This window comes from Lepidothrix coronata, unplaced genomic scaffold (genome assembly GCF_001604755.1).
Source record: "Lepidothrix coronata isolate B3197 unplaced genomic scaffold, Lepidothrix_coronata-1.0 Scaffold36, whole genome shotgun sequence".
NCBI classification, from domain to species: Eukaryota; Metazoa; Chordata; class Aves; order Passeriformes; family Pipridae; genus Lepidothrix; species Lepidothrix coronata.
Window position 1 is genome coordinate 2,034,580 of NW_016690216.1, and position 23,834 is coordinate 2,058,413.

Here is a 23,834-nt window from a genome sequence, read left to right on the forward strand (position 1 = left end):
TTTTTACGTACAGTTTGAAACTGGAAAAATGTATCTTTTTGGGACAAAAATGTTGTTCTAGGAAGTCAGTAACAAAAAAAAAAAAAGACAAATAACTGCATTTTCAGATACGATGTTTTCAGAAACTATCAATTTTAGGTTCCTAATACAGTAATCAGGCAGTTAGTTCCAGATTTACGGAAGTTTAGTATTTGTATAGTACATTTAAGCTGAACATGGTGAGCTTTTATGGAAATGCTGAGCTACTGTAATACTTACCAAGAGTTCGTAATAAAACAAACTGCATTCCTAGTGCAAAGGGCCGTTCTCCATCTTCCACAGACCTAGCAGGCAAAAAGAAAATTCCACTATAGAAACATCCACAACAGATAGTCATCATGGTATGATCTGGCTCTACCCCATGGGTTTTTTCTGAGCTATGGAAAATTTTTGTCTAAATTTCTTCTATTTAGCTTCTACTATTGTTAACTCTTCTTGCTAGGAAAAAATACTGCCAACCCCTCCTGAACCTGTTTAATCAAAATTGCAATCATGCCTTTTAACCTTTCTTTACATAAGGCCTGAAGAATTTGATCCAAACCCATTAAGGAAATTTAGAGAATCCACCCAAAATGTTTATGGTTTCATATGATAGCTTTCTATTATTTCATATATCTTAATTTATTTTTCTTAATCTTTTTGATGTAAATTACAATTAATGGATAACTAAATTTCTGAAAGCTGGACTCAGTTTCTGAATTTAACAGATCTCTGCGTAGCTTAAGAACTTTGGAGCTACTTTAGGAAAAGTATCAGTAGAAAAATCCAAACAGTCTCCTTAAACACTGCTCCTTTTCGATAGAAGTAATGTAAGATTCTTTCAATTGGTTTCAAAGGAAAAATGTCTAGCTTACAAAAGACTAAATACAAAGCAACAAGATTCCACAGTGCAACTACAATTTTAATAAACCACAAATTATCTACTGATTTAAAAAATATTTTCAATTCTTAACCTAAAGGTCTGAAATTAAGATAGACAGCTTCTAATGACATTGAAAACATAAGACAAAAAACAACAAAAAGTATGCAGTCAAAGAGGTGCAACTGTAAAATCAAGGTTTGAAGTCAAGCAATTGAGAAATTGGAGATACAACTTGGACCACAAACCTTGGACTGATGTACTAAGCACAATATGACTGTTCATGTGTGTGGGCCACCATTTTTTTACTGAACACTACAAAATCCTGCTGGAGATCTCTCTTATGCACCTCACTATTGTGAGGCTCACTGCAATATTAATGCTCACTGATTGCAGTTTGCCTTTGTGTGACTGCAATGCAACGACAACATTTTTTTATTAGGATTACTTTATAGGTGGAAAACCCAGAGACAGAGGGAATTAAGTCAGAAGTCTCTGAATTATAATGGTGCTGTGCACACAGTAGTTGAGGTAAAGGCTGCATGAGCAACTGGAAGTCTGACATGCCCACCCCCAAGTGCCTGGCTTCACTGTCCTAAGAGTGATCTTTGAACCCATTTTGTAGATTTTTTGAAAAGAAACTGAAAGACAAATTCCGCAATGTGACATTGCACGTGCCCTCCATGTGTCAGCAGCAGGCTTCTGCATAAACCTTAGCCCTTTGAGCGGAGAACGTGACAGCAAAAGACTGCTTGTCCTTGAGGGGGATGAGACAAAGATGTCTGCCAGAGGGTTTCTCAGCTGTGCTCACAACTGAGCCTAAGGATAGCAAAGCAAAGTCCTGACCTGCCTCACATTTTCTAAGGTTCCACGACCTATTACAAAGATTTGCCATTATTAGTATTTTATAGAGGACTATTTGTGAGCAGCAGCAGAACATCAGCAGTCTCAGAATATCCAAGTGAAGCTCTTAAAAGACAACACTACCAGGAGAAAATCCCACTGGCTTGGGAAGACCATTCTCACAGGAAGAAAAGGCCCAAGACTGGTTTAAAGAAAAGCTCAATTTGAAGACAAATTTTACACAAAAACAGGACAAAAGGTGTCTCTATGTTAGCAATTAATGCAGCTAAACAGCTAGTGATGAGGACCTGACATGTACACCACAAGCATTTCAGGTTTTGTAGGGATTTACTTCAGATCAGCTCTAACCTGGTCCCAGGGACAGCATGCCCATTTGCATCTGGATCATTTTGGATGTGCTTCTGAAGAGCATCTGAAACACTGGAAGAGGCTTCCTAGAGAGGTGGTTGATGCCCAATGCCTGTCAGTATTTGGCCAATGCCCTTATTAACAGGTTTTCATTTCTGCTCAGTCCTGGAGTGTCAGCAGTTGGATGATTAGAGAGACTATTTACAAGAGCATGTAGTGACAGGACAAGGGGAAATGGCTTCAAACTGAAAGAGAGTAGGTTTAGATTAGATTAGACTGTGAGGGTGATGGAACAGGTTGCCCAGAGAAACTCTGGCTGCCCCATCCCTGGAAGTGTTCAAGGCTAGTTTGTATTGGGCTCTGAGCAACCTGGTCTAGTGAAAGGTGTCCCTGTCCATGACAGGGCAGTTGGAACTGATGATCTTTAAGGTCCCTTCCAACCCAGGCCATTCTATGATTCTATGATCATTGTAGGTCCCTTCCAACTAACTATTCTATTCTATTCTATTCTATTCTATTCTATTCTATTCTATTCTATTCTATTCTATTCTATTCTATTCTATCCTATCCTATCCTATCCTATCCTATTCTGTTCTATCTTCCAGCTCATCTCTATCTGAAAGGAACTTACTTCCTGAACTCTGAGATCTTCAGCTTCAGATCCCAAACCAAACAGACATCTTCAAACCATACCCTTTGTCCTTCTGTTACCAGCAGAACCAATGCTTATCGGTGTGCTTTGTAAATTCTAGTAAGTAATTTTCCTCTAATTCTTTTTCCTTCTCTTTAAACAGCAGCAACATATATTACACAAATACAAATTTACTTTAGCAGTATAGCATACTATGTTTTCTCAGCTCGCTTGTCTTTAAAAATCAGGAGAACTTCACTTACAGGTGCCAAATTTAAATGGACTAAGATGTTATAGGGAATGATTATGTTTATTAAACTAGATGGCAAAGATGGGAAAAGCCAATCCAAAAATCCAAATGCTTTTTTTCAAATTGAAAAATAAATGCCACTGCCTTTTCCTACAAAGACTGTATTGCTCTTTATCCTTAAACGACCACAGTGACGACACCACTACTACAGTAGAAGTTCAAAATTCTGGTGAAGAAAAAAAAGGGAAGACTCAAAAACAGGTATGTGGTAGGAATGAACAATTTTAGGAGAGAGAAAAAGATAATTTTAAATAGTAACCTTTTTCATTTGCATTTGAGAATTCAGACCATTGCTCTAAGAAAACTGAAAATTTTTCAGGAGTAATAATTTTCTTACATGATGTGTTACTTGTTTTTAATTTATAACACCTGGAATTCACTGGTTGCTTCTTATTTCCTAAAGTGGGTTATCATGTTACATATTCTAAATACAAGCAAGTTTCACCCTATCCCTGTCAGCCTTATTCTACCTACTTTTTAAGGATACACGAGCTTGACAGGCACTGGTGACAGTGGGCACAGCAAAAATACTTCAAGACCATCACTGAGTTCTCACCTGAGAGTCACTATAATTGCTGATGGCTGGGCACATGCTGTTATGAGGGTAACAATGAAGAGGAATATCAGGAACGGGATAAGCGTGTTGCAGGTTCGATCACATTTCCCAGAAACAGCGTAGCCATTCTCATTCAGGTAGGTTTTCACAATCACCAGCCGGAGCTGACTGCGCTGGCCCACTGTTGGTGGAGTGATCACCTGGCGACTCTGGACACAGGCACATTCTGTGTAATTTCTTACCTAGGGAGAGCAGAAAAGAACATTTTCATATGAAAAAACCCACGTAAGAAAGACATTGCACAGAGACATGGTATGACAGTCCTGTAGTATTCCTCAATCTTGTGCCTTGAGCATTATTACACCAAGTACAAGCGAAGTTACCTCTCCAACTAATTTTAAAGCTGATCGGGACTCTCCATTATGAGATTGCTTTCCATTGCTTTATTTAGTCTGAATTTTAAAAAAAAAAAAATCTGGAATATTTTTGGAAAATTCTGCCAAGACAATTTAATCACTTCTGACAGGGAGGCTAGAGAAAAATATTGTTTCTGCTGTACTACAAAAACTGTGAGGAAACACTCTTTAGGCAGCACTGACAATGCTGTATTCCAAAATTTGGCAGGCTGCTGACTTTCATATTCAGGCAGCATCTTCTGCCATCTTAATGGAAAGCTACCCAGATCTGGCCAAAGAGCAACAAGCTGCACTTCATGCTCAAAGTCCAGGACCTTCCATCTGGATGTAGGTGTGGATCTGGACAGCCAAAAACACAGAATAAGGGGAAAGCAGAGACTCAAACAGTGAGACTGAAGGATATGACGGATTCCTAAATGGACAAAGAGAATGAAATTAAGAGACTGAATAAAGAAGTAGCATTTCACAGGCAAAGGGGATTTGATCAAATTGAGGAAGAGCTAGACCAGAAATAGTCTTCTTTCACATTTATTCTACTTCTGTTTTCATCTAATCTAATGCAAAGGGGTGTGCAGCAGATCAGAATATTCCAGTGCTAGAGAAGAAATAGTTCAGGACCTATAAGATGTTACAGGAAGGAGCTTTTTGTGTCAATTTTTGCATTCATCAAATAGTAGACCACACATGCACAGAAGCTACAAAACCCTCTTAAGTTTGCAAATTTAAGCACTTGGATATCAGGACATATTCAAATCACAGTTGTTTGTCAATTTTAGTGTATACCTTTGTATGCATCCATGCTATGATACAGCCTAACATTTCTTCCCATGGGATTTAGCTGAACATCTTAATATATCTATTTATCCAGGATTTTACCTCCCATTTTCAAAATGTGACTCTAGGTATTTTTTTCCTCACACTAAACAAATTCCACTACAAAGACAGAATGACTCATATTTCACATGCATTTTTCTATCCCACTCACTATTATAGCTTAGCTTTTTCAGAAAGTATCATTTATCTTCAAAACAGTTATGAGATGAGGTATTGATGTTGTTATCTCTATTTTGTAGCAAAGTAACTGAAACAGATCAAAAGTTTCACAAACATGGGTGACTAATTTGAGACAACTGGAATCCTTTTTTTCAGAACGTTTTCCATTAAATACAACTAAATATATTCTAAATGTAAATTTTCATGCCCTCAAATACAAATTTAGGCACTCAGTGCATCTACAAATGGTACTTCTGGTTTCTGTTCATGTTCATCATCCAGAACATGAAGAATTCACCATTAGATGCTGAGTTAAAACTTCAGGCCATGAAGCATCTTTTCTTAAATCACAGGAGGAGATAGTATGTTTCAAAATCTGTACTGAAGAGCACATACTCCTAAAGTATTTCCCTACTAAATTACTTGGCGCCAGTTTGATATCAAGTGAAATGCAGCAAAGATCAAACCTATATCTTAATCCAGGAAAGCACAAATTAGGTTTATACAGAAACTGAAAGTTAACCACAGGCTCACATCACAGGCTTTTCCATATTGGGCCAAAGCAATTTTCTACTAAAAACCAGCAACAAGATAATCCAAAAAGAAAAAAAAAACTTTAAAGGAAACTAATCTGTTCTCAGTGACATCTATATATGAACCTGCTTTTTCAGATCTGACAAAGCTCAGTGGTGGACCTAACATCCTCCTGCTTCACAGGCTGGCTCAGGACTGCAAATCAGAAGACTGATACTTTATAAAGTAAGCTTTCTGGAAAGCACAATCAAGCCCTGAGAAAATCAATGTTTACATTACTTCTTGTCTTTCTTAATTATCCTTTTTTAAAGGGCAGTTCTGAAACAGAAGAATTTAAGAGTTCCTTTTTTTTATGAAACTAGCATGACCATAATGCTCTGTTGATATTTAAGTCAGATTCTACTTTTCAACTGTTTTCTTGTGCCCAGTCCTCAAAACTGCCAAATTTTCATGGCTTGATTTTACCATCAGGATGTCCTTCTCCAGTCCAGCATAACTGAAACACTGGGCTGTAACAGAAAATGTATTTCACAGAAAGAAAATGCATTATTAGCATCTTTTAAGTTCTGGTTATTTGAGCTTGATGACAGCCCCTTCCTTTAGCCTGGATGAGGTTTAGAAAAAGGACATGGGAATGGTCAAACTGCTTTACAAGAGCAGAATACATGGGCAGTCTTCACCCAGCTGGACAAACACCAGACCTATCAATACACTGGTGCAGGTTCAAGAGCTGCTTGTGCAAAATGATGAGGCTGACACAAACACCAATGACACTAAACAGGCCCTAACTAAATTTAAATAGAAGTTTAAAACAATTCCAACAATCTGAAGAGTGAAGTTCTTCCTTCAGTTCAGAGAGGGAGTCAAAAAAAATCCCCAAACTGCTCTAAAAGGTAACACTGAGCTTGAAGAAAGACAGTATGACATGGCAACCCGCATTCAGAGAAAGCTGAATTAGATGACATTTACTCAAAGTCCCCTCTCCAAGCCCTGCAGGAACATCAGAAATGCAGGCCACTGCCCTCAGGGATTTTGGGGTCTGTACTGGAAACACCAGCCCTCTCCACCCTGTGGCACTCTCTCAGTTGGAGGGGTTCACTTGGTACAAATGAACTTGTGCCTCAAATTTGTACATAACTGAATGGAAGAGGGATAAGACCACGTAATAGTAGCATTACCAGCCTTTCAGAACACGGAAAGACTCAGAGATGGACAAGTCAGCTGTAGAGCAATGTATCTGAAGCTTAGAGGAGAGATGCTTAAGCCAGAAACTGAGCAGTCTTTGATCTGCACCAGTCCCGTGGCGTTACTTGCACGTGTGAAGCACTTACCCCTGTGCTGTGGTTTCCACCACTGATGCAGCCAGCTAGACAAGGATTAAAATACGTTATTCCATCTGATCCACAGACAGGCTCGTACTCATGAATCTTACATCCGCAGTTAACATTACAGCTTCCAGTCAGATTCCTGTGGGCCATGGCAAGAGTGGGACTGAAGAAAGGAAAAAGAACATGCTAGTAGAGGAAGCACAGACATCCATATCCTCCTGTGCAGAGGGAGCAAACATCCTACTCATTAACTCTGGAAATTAAGAGTTGATTATCAGAAAAAAACTGCATTAACTCTAGGTTATGTACATGACTTAAACAACATAGAAGAATACTATACATAGAAGAATTCCTGCCATCAACTAAAAACACAATGAAAGATATAATAATAAAGTTTCAAATTTGTATCATATTTGCCTAGGTAATAGCTGTATTTTTCCCCTGTTTTTTTTTCCTTTAAGAATTAAGACACCACTATTTTATATGCCTATCCTAAGCTGTTGATTACTAGCGAAAGGCTCAGTGACAGGATGTAAGCATTCTGTGAACTAATGTGAACTAACAGGCATCTCTTCCCACGTACCAACAACTGTTCAGAAAAATTATTGCTTATATTATTCATACGTACATGTGAAATCTACATGAAGCTCTAAAGATCTGGGAGACTGTTCTGCTTTTACTAAACGTCTGTAAAAGAACCAATGCTCCATTTGCTCTAGACCATTCCCCAAAATCTGGCCAAAGCTCAACTCTCTAGGTGCTCCCCTGAAGGGTTTGGTGATATAGAATGAAGGAACTAAAAGGAATTTCAAAGCTGAAGGAGATGTACACACCAAAGAGCAGGTTCTTCACTATCACCGCTCTAGTGAAATCCTGTAGTTGCAATTCAAGCCACATCTAATACTAATTAATATAATCACATCTAATATTACCTGAAGGCATCGTGCCAGAAGGTACCTGAAGGTATAGGAATAAAGTACTATCTTTTATCCTTGCTATTTCTGAACATGCTAGTTCAGGTACCAAAAAGAAAATAACTGTTCCACTTCAATATACATACAGACACATCCTGAAACCTAAGTTATTTGCTGCTGTCATTATGCAGCCAAGTTACAAGTGAGATTTTTTAAATGGCCCATATTATATTTTAATCTATTTTTACTACACTTTTCACATTCTCTGACTTGTTTCAGGTTGCTAAATTAATTTTAATAAGTGGTAAAGCAAGACTCCGCAGCGTGGTTTATTGCTGGTTCAATTTGCTGCATCTCATTTGTAATTTCACCTTGGTTTAAAATGCTGTCAGCAACATGAATGCATTAAGGCAATGGAAAAGTTACCTGAATGATCTTATTCATACCAATCTATTGCCAGGTGATGGGGTTGGCTGAAGCTAAGGGCCATAGCTCTTGTTTCCTAAATCCCTTTCTGTGTAAAGAAATCAGGGCTCCCAAATTAATGGCACCCACACTCCCTCTTCACTGCACAAAGTGATTCCAAGCCACTGAAAACTGAAAAGCAGCTGATATCAGCATTTTCAGGTGAAGCTTCGCCTGTTACTTAGGACCCACTCCACTTTATTAGGTTACTTTCTGTCATAGCTGCACTCTAGGATTTTAAGTGCTAAACAGCTGGAGAGAGGGTACCACACAGAAGGTGAGCAATTTCTGTAGCAACCAATTTCCTGACTTCCTAGCAAAAACACTCTGTCAGGCAGTTCTTATCTCCTCCACAATAACTGTTAAACACAGTGGCCAATGCTAATAAAGCAAGTATCAGTGGGAAACACACAGACATGCTTTATGGATTCAGACATATTTCAAATGTTTCCTTCCCATCTTTGAGTCACAGCAGTTTAAATACCTGCACCAACATGGCTCCCTAAAACTTCACAAGAGTCTGTGCTTAGTCTCGGAGAGCTCTGGCCAAAATAAAAACAGTAGCTTACTTCACTTCAGCAGTCCTTGAGAATAGGCATGATACTCACATCTGACATTCAAGAGTTAAAAATATGCTTAATGTGGGTTTTGGAAAGAATTCACATTATTTCAAACATGTCCCAAAGCTTTCTTCAGTCAATGCACTCCTCTACATTCTCCACAATAGTCATAATGTCAGAGACCTAGTTTAGCTCAGAAGACAGGGCCATGCAGTCTGTCATCCACATGGATTTGTGACTTTCCATAGCTAAAGTGCATAGTAGTTGAACAGGGAAGAAAGGTGGTGCTTTGAGAAGGCAGTTTTGGATAATTTTTTATCTTGTGGGTTTTATTACAGTGGTATCAGAACCCTTCAGTGTGTCATTACGTTAGTTTGAGAGATTAAATACTTCATGTGTTACCTTTCACCAGTGTTTCAGAGACTGCAAAATGCTGCAGCTCATGGCTACAATCCCTGGTCTCAAGCCACAGAGGGGTACAGCTTCTGGATCCACTCCCACAAGGCTGGATTTGCCCAGCTCTGTGTCACAAGGCTGTCCCTCCTTCATCTTCCTGCCCAATACTTTTAAACTAGTTGACAGTGTTTTCACAAATGAAGTGCCCACTGCATCATTTATCCAGCAGTTCACTGATTAGATATAAAAACCCAGTTCTAAAGAATACTGAAGCAATCCATGCAAGACTGAATGTGATAAAGAGGAGAAGTTGCAGGAGTGAAATGTAAAGGTCTTTTCCAGAAATTAGAATGTATGTATGAAAATTCCCAACTCCAGAAGAAGACTCTGTCCTTTGCCTTCTCACACCTGAGTGGTAAGCAGAACTGCAGGCTCCATTGTATTTCTGCCTGCGGTGCATGCGAAGTCCAGTCCAGAAGACCTGAGTTTCTGAGAATAAAAGCCAGTATGATCCCTGCAGAATCTGCAAAACCAGATAGAGCTAAGTACTGAGTTCTGTTGGGGCATGAGTATTTGCACATGCACCATAAGCTAAAATATTGCCTTGGAAAATTACACTGGTATGCACAACCACTCCACACCAGGCACCACACTGTAATATTGAATTAACTCCTCTCAGTACTGCTCAATGGCCATTGCTGTTTAAAACTACCTCAAGTACCTCTACTCTAAGCAGATCAGTAGATATCAAGGGAATTTCAGCACCTCCTCACCCAGGCAGGAGCTGAACAGGAATCTGGATCCTCAAGATCCTGTGCACATGCTCACAGCTTGTCATGGTTGCAGAGCCTCACAAGGGCTGCTGTTATCTCGTCTTCGCATCTGTGATGCACGAGCAAGACCACTGTGAAGATAAACAGCTAACATCAGACTTACTGCATTCCAGCTACCCCATGGACCACAGGGGATATTCTCCTGCTCCCATCTTCTACACCTGACTAGACCAAGCTCAGCTCAGGAGCCACTCTTCGCACAGCAATTGTCATCATGTTGTCTGTCATCTCACCTCCTGTCAGCAGTGACACTAAGTAGTACAACTGCTGCTTAGAGCATTCCACTTGACTGGTTTTCTTGTATTTATATACCACTATTTGCTTTTGCTGAATATGCTTGTCTTTCCAGCTGTGCACTTTTGCAGTCAATTAAATATTACTATGTAGCTTTTAAATATTAATTGATTGTCTACTGAGCACACAAACCAGGTTCACAAATTTATGTCCTGGAGCTACTTTACACTTTATGGTCTAGTTGGATGTTAACCAACTAGAGTCTTTCTTGTGCCACAAACAAATAAGGCACACTTTCAGCAACAAATTGCAGCTTAAGCAGGAAATTAAATATCCAAGACTAATATTGGTTATGTTGCCTTCTCAGCTATCAGCTGAAATTTGTCTTATTATATCACACTGGATTTCAGTAAGCAATATGCAGCAACACGTCATATAGCAGCAGACAGACTTTTCCAGTAATCTCTCAACAGAAATTATTCTCCTATGCAAAACACCAAATTATCAAAACATTCCTCAGGAACATATGGATTTCAGCAGCACAGTGACAGAAGTTTTTCACACCAACAGGAGAGGCAGCATTTTTGGAGTTTTACAAGATCCTAGTCTGCTTTCTGAGCTGGATGTCCCGGATGCCTGAATATTTGAGGTAAGAAGGGACTCCATGACCTGCCTGGGAGACCCTTGTGCCCACATCCCTGCTGACAACAGGGCTTTACCACACTGCACAGGGACAGGTCCAGGGGCAGGCCAGACTGCTGGGAAAGGCACAGCTCAAATTTCCCTCTCCAACCTATCCCAACCTGTGGGGCACATTCTTCTGACCTCTTATCCCTCCATCACCTAAAACCCTTCCAGCAGCAGATGAGTTGGGTTGTTCCACAGTCAGGAGAGCCCATTCCCTGTCTTGGTCTGCTTATGTAGCTAACTCGATTCAGCTGCATTGCTGAGAATTAACATGACACAGAGGTTAGGAAATCAGCTTTAAAAAAAAAGAGATGAATGAAATCAGGCATGCAAGAAATGAGAAGCATGAAACTGGGAACTGAAGTGAGACCACTGTGATAATTTAATCTCAGGGGCATTTTTTTGTTTGGCCCAGAAGAAGACTTAAGTTTACAGATATGCAAAGCAAATATGCTCAAATTAATAACAAGCTACTACATGCTGTGTCTCTCCAGCTTTCACCACCTTTTATACTTCAGCATATCACTGTAAGGTTTATGTGGGAGATTTCTTTTTGTTGTTTAGAGCAAATGTCTTTAACACAAAGAGGCTTGTTTTTTTGCATGCTTTCAAGAACATGTAATATACAAAATTATATATTAACTGCATTTCCAAAAGCTCATTATCAGACAGTTGTAAGAGGTTCATGATTTCATCCTTTTACCTTCTCTATTCACTCACTGTTCACTCCTCTTTCAATGATGGGAAACTCTCTACTAAAACATATCTACATAACTCCATTTTCATCATATAGGATCTACCATATAGCACATATTATAACAGATTTCTTGAACACTTCTTTCAGGAAGGGATCAGTTTTTTTCTTGAAGGTATGTATTTTTCCAGAAGTAAGCTGAACCAAAGTACTCTACTAATCCTGCCTTCTGACACTGGGAGGCTGCCTACTCTCCACAAAGGAAAACAGAGCATTGATCCCTGAATTACTGCACAGCACATCACAGATTTACCTGCATCAGTCATAAAGATCAGGCTCTTATGGAAATTGCACCAAAGCTACTAAGTCCTGCTCATGAGCTGATCTACGGGAAAAGCATTCTAGTTTCACTGCACCAACTGCTTTAGATACACACAGGATGTCTGAGAAACAGCCACTTTGCTTGTTTCAGTGGGTGCAGATGCTGACAACTTGCAACACTGCTGCACCTGAGCTGCCAAGGACAGCTATCATGCACGAGCACACTGACAGAAACCAGCCCCAAACAGAAGCATTTCCTGAACTATTCTTTCAATTACAAACAATGATGCCACTCCTTTCATTAATAAGATCGAACTGCAAGTTTGCTAAATGTGTGCTGGGACAAAACCCAGAATCCCATCTGACAAATTGCACTTATTCACTTCTCAAGGAGACTGTTCTGTGTCTCCATGACACAATACTAGCAAAGCTAATAAAGAGAAGACCTTTATTAGACATGACTAACAATGAAAGGGACTCTAGTTTCTAACATTTTTTTCTAAATCCTAGTCTTCTCTCCAACTATTACTCTGTGGAAGGCTTGTGGTATAGGAGTGAAGTAAGAAAAGCGAAAATATAAGGTCAGATTTATTTTAGAGCTGTGGTGTTTGTAGAGCTGTGATCTGTTGTTTCACATACTCGGACTGAAACCTCATTGTGCTGGCAGTCAATGCACATACATCGGGGCAAAAAAAAGGTGGACCCTCTTCCCATGAGGCTACAATCTAAATGAAAAGCAGCTAAAAAAAAAAGCAAACCAAGCATGTCTGACTATATTTTGGTAACATCTAAACACGGTTTTATTCATGTTTATGCAGATCACTGTAGTAACCTACAGGACCAAGAAAATACAAAGGAAAGGAGATCACCACATAATTTCTATAATATTAACATTGGGCTATATGATAAAAAGGATTATATTAATTTGATAGCAATACTTTTAGTTTGGTATTGAAGGACATTCTGGATGGCAGAGATCTGCAGTCTCCTTGTTGGAAAGCAGCTGGAATTGAAGCAATGATGCAATTTTTGTGTAGCTGTAAAACAAGGGACCCTCTGACTATGTTAGCTGGAATCTTTCTTTGTGTTATTGTTCTGATCCAATTAGTCACTGCCTTCAAGTTAAGGGAACCCACTGGCTGATTGGACTGAAATAGATAAAAAAATTCAAACTGGTGGTACTAGAAGAAGAATACAATTTTTTTTTATAGGAAATGCCTCAGTAAGTCAATCACATCCTATAACTACACTTTAATTGCACCAAAACAACAGAAAGCAATCAAAAAGGGTCTGTTTTGATTCATTACATATCAGAAATGTGAGAGATGGAACTGTACTAACCCAGGAATCTGTCACTATGAGTAAGCTCCCCATGGAGCTTGTTTGAGCTGCCTTATACCATAAAAGATGGAAGAGACAGGTCTGAAACAACCAAAGTAGCTGATCTCTGCTATTTCCCCTTTGTCCAGCTCTGATGAGGCCACACCTGCAGTGCTGAGTCCAGTTCTGGCTCCCCAGTAAAAGAGAGATATGGATATAGTGGAGAGAGACCAGTGAATATCCACTAAGATGATGAAAGGACTGAAGCATCTCTCTTCTGAGGAAAAGTTGAGACTGTGCAGCCTAGAGAAGGCTCAGGGGGATTTCATCAATGCCCATAAATACCTGAAGGGAGGGTACAAAGAGGACAGAGCCAGGCTCTTTTCAGTGGTGCCCAGTACCAGGACCAGAGGTAATGGTCACAAACTGAAATACAGAAGGTTCCCTATGAACACCAGGAAACAGTTTTTCACTGTGAAAGTGACAGTGCTGACCAGGCAGGCTGCAGAGCTTCCCTCCTTGGAGCTATTCAAAAGCCATCTGGACAAGGAGGCAATTCACTGACTCAGGACTTCCCATCTGGATACTGGTTATGGTGCAAGAGAAGGGATGCCATATTATGGTTTGACATAAGGCTCCTTACACTGCATTCAAATATCAAACATGCCCTCAGAGACAAGGCTGGGGCATGGAACACCAGGTTCTAAAATGCTGAGATGTATAATACAGAGGTGCCCTTGATCTTCCTGATAACAGAAATGCTGATGACACACCAACAAAAGCAAAACTGCTTGTGCCCAACATAAAACAGCAGAAAATCCTTTCTAATGTATTCTAATCTGTGCATGCCTCCAGGTCCCATCCACTTCCTCACAGCTGGTACAGTTGGAAAAATACTGAGTTATGAAACGTACTGAATTATGAAATGTCATTGCCTACTTTACTGAGTACTGGTATGCACATACTTCTATGTTAACTGAAACCCAGCTTATCCTTCTCCTCTGTATTGGTTTATGGCATCAGATTAAAACCCCCTACTTTTTAAATGTATAAGAAATCAACAATAGAAAGAAACACATTTGTCCAGAGATTATCCTGCAGAGTATGTCTGCACTGCCAAATCCAGCTGAGCTCTCTGGATTGCTGCCAGTGCAGGTAGTTCACACATCAGACCCGGCATTGCCATGTTAAGGTAAAGCATCATGCAGTACATTTATTCCAAACTATGTAGCTGTACTGCTTTTTCTATCTGATCTAGCCTGTTGAACTGGCTTTGATGTCCGTATACTGCACTACACTGGAATCACAGAATGAAGTATGTGTTTTATTAAAGCTCAAAATGAAAGCATGCTTTTTTATTACATGAACAATAACATTCTTTGATGTCTGAGCTAAGTTGCCTACTAAGTAAATGATTTGAAGCTATCAAATTATTGACTATGAGGATTAAGAAAATGTTTATCATGTCAGATATTCAAGATTAACTTACGTGTAGTGCTGCCTTTTTACTATCATTTTGATAATAAATCTGGATTTGACCTCCATGTTAAAAAAAATCTGGCTGAAACTCCTGAACTATGCTTTATAACATGCTGATAATTCTCAATTTCTCATAACATCACAGTCTAATTATATTAATTTTTATACTCATTTCAAAGAGTTTATATACATCAACACTTGTGAGAATTTTGCCATTACCATTTCTCACCTCTTTTCTCAATAAGAACAATTAGATGAAGGTAAAGAAGTAATGCTACTGCAGATTTTCACACCACCTGTGAATAGATGCCTATTTCAATTCATGTTATGTATTTATTGCAAGCGTTATTACTTACTGACAAAAAAATATTAGATACTCTTACAATTCCAGCATGACGGCTATGTGTTACATAGTAATAGTATGCTGTGTCTTCAGTTTAGAAATAGATTTGAATCAAATAGGACTTTTTCCCCCAACAGAAAGATACAGTTTTCTCATTAGCCAGGCAGGGACATTCTAACTTGCCACACAGATCACCTAATTGTTATCTGGAATTTATATTTTCATTCCTAATAATTTTCAGTTTTTCATCTACACCCACAGGCTGTCACAAACATTAACAGCAGGTGGACACTCAAAGCATTCCACCCGCTTCTTTCCCGTCCCTATTCTCTCCTTCAGCCCACTATGCAGATGAGGATATATCACCATGCTACTCCCTTCTACAGACAGCCCCCCATCATCAAGCTTTAACTCTAGATACTAAGAATACAAAGGAGTAAACCAGCTTTCTATCAGCTCATGATTTTCAGTTCCTGGTTTTCTTTGCCCTAAGATTAAGGTTTGACAGCAACGTAGTAACACCCAGAAACAATCCATGCAAAACATTCTCGGTGTAAACAGTGTCTATTTTCTTCCTCCCTTGATTCCCACTTTGACTCTTTGTTTTTCACTTCCTAGATCACGGCAACACTGTATTTTTTCCCTAGTTGATCATCTCTTTTCCTGCTCCACACTTCTACACTCTCTTCAAAATGTTAAAAGAGTCCAGAGCTGAGCCTTAAAAAGAAGGTAAACAAATGGATTTGATACCCAGTACCTGGTCACAAATAAAAGGCAGATGCATGTCAGATGTAAAAGCAAAGAGAAACATTGCTTCAGATAGGTTCACACTCCTCAAACACTTACTCTGTTCTTGTTTTTAACCTATACGAAGAAGGCAATTTTGGGGAAAATTTAATGTACAAAATAAGAAAAAATAAAAGCTCATTATAGGGCTTCCAAGGAATCACCTCTGAGTGAAACTCTCAGAACTTTTAGCACACTGTCTTCCCTCCAAATACCCCTTATTTTTTTTAAAATGCCCTTCCATGCATTTCCTAATGTCACGGCCTAAATTCCTCACTCCCAAGTCTTTCCTACATCCACATCTTTTTTCTCATTACAGCCTTCTTCACTTTCAATGTAACTTTAGGAGACATGATCTGGTCACTGTCTTGATGATGACCCAGCAAGAACTGGAGGGCATTCATACAACCAGTAAGTGCACCAATAATGTTGATAGCACAATCCACCGAGGTTCATCCTCTCCAACAGGGACTGTAGATCTAAGACACCATTATGGTGATAATAAATAAACCCATTCAGAAATAATTTTTATAATCCCTTTAGTATTCTCACAATTTTCATGATAAGAAAATATTTTGAAACATCAACTAAATTCTAAGTAATCTAGAGAGGATCCTATTCTTAGTTTTCTGCAACAATCACTGAAGTTCACTGTAATGCATTTCTCCACTCCTCAAAAGGGTGGGTTACTATGTAACCTTCATTATAAAGCAGATGTAAAAAAGAAGTGCCACACAGTAAAACATGTGTTTATATCACAATACTCACTGAATTCTCATTTGAATATGCAGCTTCTTCAGTACATCAGCTATCAGCATTTTTTACATTTCTAGATCAGGCTTATTGGAAAAAGCTGGGTTTGCCACAGATACTTACCCAGTTGTGTAAGGTATATTTATTCCCCCTAAATTAATGCTTTCACATCCAACAATGAAGAGTGTCGAAAAGCACAGCAGAGATACACCACTGCAGATCATAGCCAACTTTGCAGACTCTCTTGCACCAAGTTTAAGTTTTTTTATAATGTAGCCACCTAGGACAATACCAACACCAGCACTTGGGACAATAATCACACCTGCCGGGAAAAAATTCAAACAACATTAAAACAGGACCTACAGAAATGGTATAAAACATAAATATTGGTTTCATGCCCTAATTAGATGACTGCTCCATTGTCTGATTCTCTGCTAGCAAACTGAGTCAGACTTTTCAAACCTTTGGAGTGTTGTCAAAGAATCTATAAAAGCCTCCTTATGATATTAGCAGCAGCCAAAGCACTATAAGAGAACTATTGTACTTCCAAGCAGAAACATTGCTTTGTATTTATTTTAGAATGGGGAGAAGGACTACATATTGGTCCAGTTTAACTCCTGAAAATTTGAAGAAATCTGGACTTGGACATGAATTTTCCTCCTCCTACTCTCATGATTAATTCCAGCGAAGCACAAGTGCTAACCTCAGGCAGGACCCCAGAAGCCTGCCCACCCTGGAGTGCACATGTGAGCCTGGCTGCAAATTCTGCCTTCTGGATGCTTTGAACAGAACCTTCCCAGCCAACTAGCAACAGCACAAGAGGAAATGGCCTCAAGCTGCACCACGAAGGTTCAGCTTGGACATCAGGAAGAATTTCATCACTGAAAAGGGGGTTAAGTATTAGATCAGGCTGCCCAGGGGGGTGGTGGAGTCTCCATCCCTGGTTCAAGACATGACCAGATGCGGCACTTAGTGCTCTGGTTTACTGATGTGGTGGTGTTCAGCCAACAGTTGGAATTGATGATCTTGGAGGTCTTTTTCAACCTTAATGATTCTATGATTCTACGATTCCTACATCAGCACTCCAATTCATCTCAGCACAGAAATGCGGAGTGTAAACTGATCAAATGCAATTAAAGAAATTAAGGTACTAGAATTAGTGTAAGTTTAAGACACAAAAGATGCACCTATGAAATTTCTGCTACTCTACTGTTGCAGTTATAAGGTGGCAGTTCAGCAACACATCCCTGGGTTGTCCTCACTTGTCGGTTCCAGAGATCACATTAAGTCAGCAAATGTCTTGCACTTTTCTTCCCTCAGTTTTTGCTTCTCACTGACATTTGAGAAGGTCTTTAAAGTAAGGCTTTGCTAATAAAGATGCATTCCACATAAACATGGAATTTGAACTACTTTTGGCAGCTGCATCTACAGAGAAGCTAAACTTTATAATCCAAATTCTTAGAAATGTTGGTCTTTTTAAAGAATCCAGTAAGACTACCGCTTACAAATACCTTTAATATTACTGCAAAACATACTCATTCTCTGTTAATTCATCTAAGTTCAATGGGACATTACATTTATAAAAATGTTGAGATTGTGAAAGTAAGAATAAGAGGTAAAAATAGCTGGCACCTTATTTATATTGCCATCATCAATGGCATTATTGAATAAAATATCATTTCATGAGGAAGACTCTAAACAATAACCCTTCACAGAATCAAAAACATCTTTCTCATAAGAGCAGAAATTAAATGTATAAGCTGCACAGGTTCAAGACATGAAGTCTGGCACACGGCATTTTTGATGATGATTAATGTCAGGTTTGTTTAAAAACAGAAAGAAATTGAGACTTAAATAACGAATTGCTGCTTAAGAGACAAAAAAAATTACCAATAAAAACTTTAGATGAAGAGATTCAGGAAGCACATGTACTCAGCCAGCAATGAATGTATTAAGCATAGATGTATAATGTAAATAACATGTAAATTCTCCTTTTGCTAATCAGAAAATTTTTAAACTTGACATGTCTTTTACTTTATTAGCCAGTAGCAACCTAATACAAAATCTCTAAGTATCCCTTTCCCTTTTATCCTACAAAAATATTTATAAAATTAACAACTGTTGACTTTAATACTACATTTAGGAGTTGGGATTGTGTAAGCAGCTCTCACTTGTTCATGTTGCACATCCAGCCTGAGATACTTCTTCTTCTCGTTCATTATAATACTCTTTATCAAGTGATTTATAACAGGGAAAACAACAGACATGAATAACTTCACACCCTGGACAGGGTGACACCAGTTTTACCTCTTTTAATGTACTGGCTGTTGAATATTTTTTCTGGCAAGAATGTTTCCAGTTTATCCTGAGAATGAAGCAAGTTGTGGAGTAGCAATCCTATCAAGACTCATTACAGTAAAACTCCTGTGAGTGTGTAGCTACTCAAAGCTTCAGAGAGCATCACCATCCCATCAATCAATGTTTCTTCCTTATACACATAACACAAGGATTTCACGGCCTGAAGAAAATCTCATCCCAGAAAGCTCTCAAATAGAAAGCACCACATGGTGCTTCTCCGACTTTTCCCCTCCACACTCCAGAAAGATTCCTTGCATTTCTTCCAGCCACTGCAGGTGACAAGTGATTCCCACTTGAAGTCTATGCGTCTTCCCTCTTTCTTCTGCTACTTTTTATCTTTTTCTTGACTGATGCCCCTGGGCAGCTTCACCCCTGTCCCCACAACTCACTCCACTCCATTACTTCTTCTCATGCACAGTATCTGAAAGTATGGGGAAGCAAAGAACTACCCAGCCTACCAATTAGCAGCTATCCTATATGGTAAGCACTATGGAGAAGTTAAAAGATGCTTATAAAGACAAATGTCTTTGATGCAGCTAGAAGAGGGGGAACCTCATCTGCATGACACAGGCCCTGATTCTGCACAATATTTTGGCCTATTTTCCTAGGAAAGTTGCAATCTCATCCACTCACAGAGCAGCATAAAGCTTAAAAATTTGTGGTTTGTAGCTCTCTTAAAAGTTGGACGTGGCTGTACACTGCTGTGGCAGCAGGTGAAGCGTCACACCTGCAAATAGGGGTCTCCTGAACCAACAGGAGTGAGAGGATTTAGGGAGTTCTCCTTACTAGACCAGATTGTTGTGCACACAGTGTCAATAAATAAGGAGAAAACCAACAGCCTGGAGGGGAGAGATAACTGAAGGACAGGACAGATAAACAACTTGTCACTGGGGGGAATAAAAAAAGATAAGGATATGTTAAAGATCAAAGAGGAAGTAAAATTCACAGAAAATAAGAACAGCTTTAAGAGATCTTTTAAGGCACACAAATTGCAGCAATGTCTATGGGGTTTCTAACTTGTTTTTGTTGAGTTTTTTTCCCCTTGGAGACCATTAATAGATGAGAAAATGTCTGTCTGGGCTTATGCAAAAAACATCAGCCCTGTAACAATATAAATGGGTTCACTTTTTACTAAACACACATAGCAAGCATCAAAAAATGGCCTGAATATCTAACCAAATGCAGAAAGCTGGATCCTATCACCTGTTCTAACAAACACATTTTTGGTTCATTCCTACATTGATTCATTCCATTAGTCAAAGCTAACCCTTGCAAGATTACATTACGTGGCAAAGCCTTACCAGTGTAGATGCTGGCATTGGAAGCTGGGATGCCAAACTGTGACTCGATGAACTTGGGAATGAAGGTAATAAAAGCTGTGACAATGGCACTCTCAGCTGTGTATGACAAACTCACAAAAAGGAATGTCATGTTGCTTAAGATCCTGACAGCTGCTCTTGGAAGCTCTATAAAATGACAAAAATGACAAACGAATGTTATAAACAATGAGTGAGAAACAAAAGCAAACTGAAACAAGACCAATTGATTTTCCTTGAGACAGACTGGCAATAATGGCTTGCTAGCATCTGGTTACATTTGCTAAGCAGAGGAGGAGAGTGCATACTTGGGAGGGCAGCCCTCACTGTCTGCTCTTACCCTATCTCACTCCACTGCCCCAGGGCTGCAGTCCCACTTTGCACAAACACAGCTGAGGTCTGTTTTAACAAAACCATCTCAAGAAACAGGGCTTACATAGTAACACTATAATGGAAAGGAAAACAGCAGTAAAATGTAGTGATTTGGGAATTATTCTGATGTCTTATTTTGAAATTTTCTATGAGTTAACACATATCACACTGCTGAACTGACAGTACCCTGTTTTGTACTCCATAGGAGGAAAACAGATCCATATACTCCCCCCTGAACCCTCTGCTTCAAAGACCATGCTCGGAAACCTGGGGTAATAAAACTCTCATTTGAAAAAGAACCAAAATATTTTAGCTAAATATTTTTCCACATGATTTAAAAGCATTTACAAAGATGCAGACAAAGCATAATGAAAAAATTATATCAATGATATCAGTGAACCTCAACATATATTACATACAACTTAATATTCTCAGAAGGGATAAAGCAATCAATTAAAAATGAGAGCACATCATTAACTTAAATTGAAAAAGTATTCATAGATGCTGCAATTATTCTCAAATCAAATATCAAAACCCCATGAAATTCAACACTGCATTTAATGAAACACATATTTTTAATTCAGTCCTGTAGTGATGTCAAATTATCATCACAAGATGATGATAACTCTATTCAGCACTTAATTTTTTTCAAACTAATGGTGTAATTTTAAACATGGGGTTTTTTAACTTGGGGCTTCTACCAAGATCAGATTTTCTGTTCAAGTGTTATATCTAGCCTATAATACTTTAGGTTTTTTTCATTTGCTTTCCACCTGGTACAAAACCGGAATGGTGCTTCAATCAAAGCCGACTGAATTCAAAGAGCACCCATTAGAAATACAACATGTTGATCAAGAACAACTGAGTGAGAATTGTATTGATGCTATAAGTTGTCAAGACAAAAATCTGTCTCACTTTCTCCACTGACTCCAGTAGGTTATCTGTATAAAAGTGAACAGAACTTAGACTCTCGTCTTGTCAAAACTTGTCAGGTTACAAATTAGCACTTAAGTTGTCTTACTCCATCCAGTCTTAGCTTATGCCAGTCGTCAAAATTTATACTGAATTCATTATCAGTACAGGGTTTATAATTTTAATGTAGTCAAATGCTCTCCTGCTGCCTCGATGAAGAAACATATTAAATGTTAAATACAAAATTTGATGGAAATAACTAATGAATAAATCATATTAAGAAGCACTCATATATTTGAATCTTAATGGGTTTTACCACCTACAGGTTTTTTGTTGTGTTTTTCTTTTAAAGAGTGGCACTGTTTGCAGTAGAAGCAATAGGAGCAAGCAGTTATGATCATGCTGATGTTGCTGTGAGAAAGGAGTCAGAAAGTAGAAAGAGGGAGTACCAGGATCAGTCCTCCTGGAAACTGAGCTATTTGGCAGCAGCTGCTCACCTGGGCTGCAAACGTGGAAGAAAAATAATAAGGTATCCTCACTGAGAGAAATATCATTTTATTAGGATGATGAAAGGTGTGCTCTTTGTAGAATGCCCTTGGCCAAGAGCTGAACTGAAGATCTTTGCTAAATCCATTATTTTAAAGAGCCTGATTCAAATATCATAATAGCTGGTACAGTTTAGCCCTTTCTGACAGAACTGAGCTATAGGAAAATGTCTGCTTTAGAATTTTCAGTCTAAAGATACTGAAGAATTAATTAGGCAAAGAACTGCAGAGCTAATGAACATTTTGCTCTGGTTTTCATATGTAGAGCTGTACTTTCTGTTGACTCCCACTTGCATCTCATCTGAGCACTCAGGTTAAAGGTCATTATTCATTTCAAAACTAATTAGTATTTTGAAATTGGATTTCTACTGATAAACAGATAAAACTTAGTGCCTTGGAATAAGCACAAGTTCTCTTACACCCATGTGAAGGATTCTTCAAGGAACAGCTTTGCTGATTACTGTAAATTTTGGCATGAAATAAGAGATTATTTCTTCATACCGCACTAATACATGCCACCTGAAGCACCTGAGAGTTGAAGCTCTTTGTGATTTATAAAGAGCAACTGTCTGGCATACAAGGAAAAGCTGCTATATAGTAAGAAACTTGGAAATAAAATCACACATTCAGAGTCAAGTTTTCCCTGATTTACTCCTATGATCACCGTCAAATCCTGTGTGACAGCATCTATACTACACTTCTGAATTTAAAAACCTGTGATAAAAAGGCACTATAACTCATATCCTTCAACAACACTGATTTTACTAAAAAGCAAGAATGCTAAAAACTTTAAGGATCCTTTGTACTACACAATCAATCTTGCTTTTAAAACATTTCAATGCCAGATTACTTTTGTGTGACAAGCCACAGGCCTAGGCGTTGATTTCAAGGCCATTATTAAACCTGTCAGGTTTGATTTTTATGAGATCTTCAAAAGACATTGCCTGTTTTTGCAAGTGTGCATCAGAAACAAACCTATGAGACCTTGCAGTGTTCCTTCATTCTGTCATTTAAAGAAATAAATCTTTATCAATTACATTCCTAAAACTAAAACAATCTTTTAGTATGGCTGCAAACATATTTACACTTCTGTGCAGTAACTCAAATCTTAAACATCCTCATCTTTCTTTTTTTTTCCCAATAACCTAACATATAACTAAGACATATAAGTATATAAAATAAACTGAAACCTGCCTTGCTGGACTGATTTGTTAGTCTACTGCCAATTTTCATACTTTCACGATCTTTGACAATATTTTTTCTCTAGTCAGCACACATTTTCTTTCACTCATGTGCTGGACCACTGCTTGATTCAGGGTAAGGGAAAAGCATAAGAAAAATCTGCAAATAATACGAGTATTCATAAATACTGTTCTAAACAAAAATTTTAAAGCACTGTAAACAGAATTTTAATAGAAACTCCAATAATTCCAACTTCATCTCCTTTTTCATCATTTAATGTATTTTCTTTTATCCCTTTTCCTATGCACCTAGCCCAAGGCAATGCAATGACTACAATCAGGGGAATAAATCATCCCAGTCTATAGCACTGTCCTTTTGCAGTCCATCAGTGAAGTCCCTTGTAAGCGTGAGAGAGATATTAGCTAGAGGACCCCCCTTCTGGTGGTGCTCCAGCACTACCCAAGCTTGCAGCTTTGAAGGAGGCTG

At 38.6% G+C, this 23,834-nt stretch overlaps 1 protein-coding gene across 1 annotated transcript in view; it reads right to left on the reverse strand.

Annotated features, from left to right (window-relative positions):
- Positions 1 to 23,834, reverse strand: part of SLCO5A1 (solute carrier organic anion transporter family member 5A1) — a 75,230-nt gene that overhangs the window by 8,879 nt on the left and 42,517 nt on the right. Inside the window, exons 4-8 of the mRNA XM_017812391.1 lie at positions 20,323 to 20,487; positions 16,787 to 16,985; positions 6,882 to 7,041; positions 3,608 to 3,849; positions 259 to 323 (exon numbers count right to left, since the gene is read on the reverse strand). Coding sequence (XP_017667880.1) covers positions 259 to 323; positions 3,608 to 3,849; positions 6,882 to 7,041; positions 16,787 to 16,985; positions 20,323 to 20,487 — 831 coding nt within the window. The remainder of the gene's footprint in view (positions 1 to 258; positions 324 to 3,607; positions 3,850 to 6,881; positions 7,042 to 16,786; positions 16,986 to 20,322; positions 20,488 to 23,834) is intronic.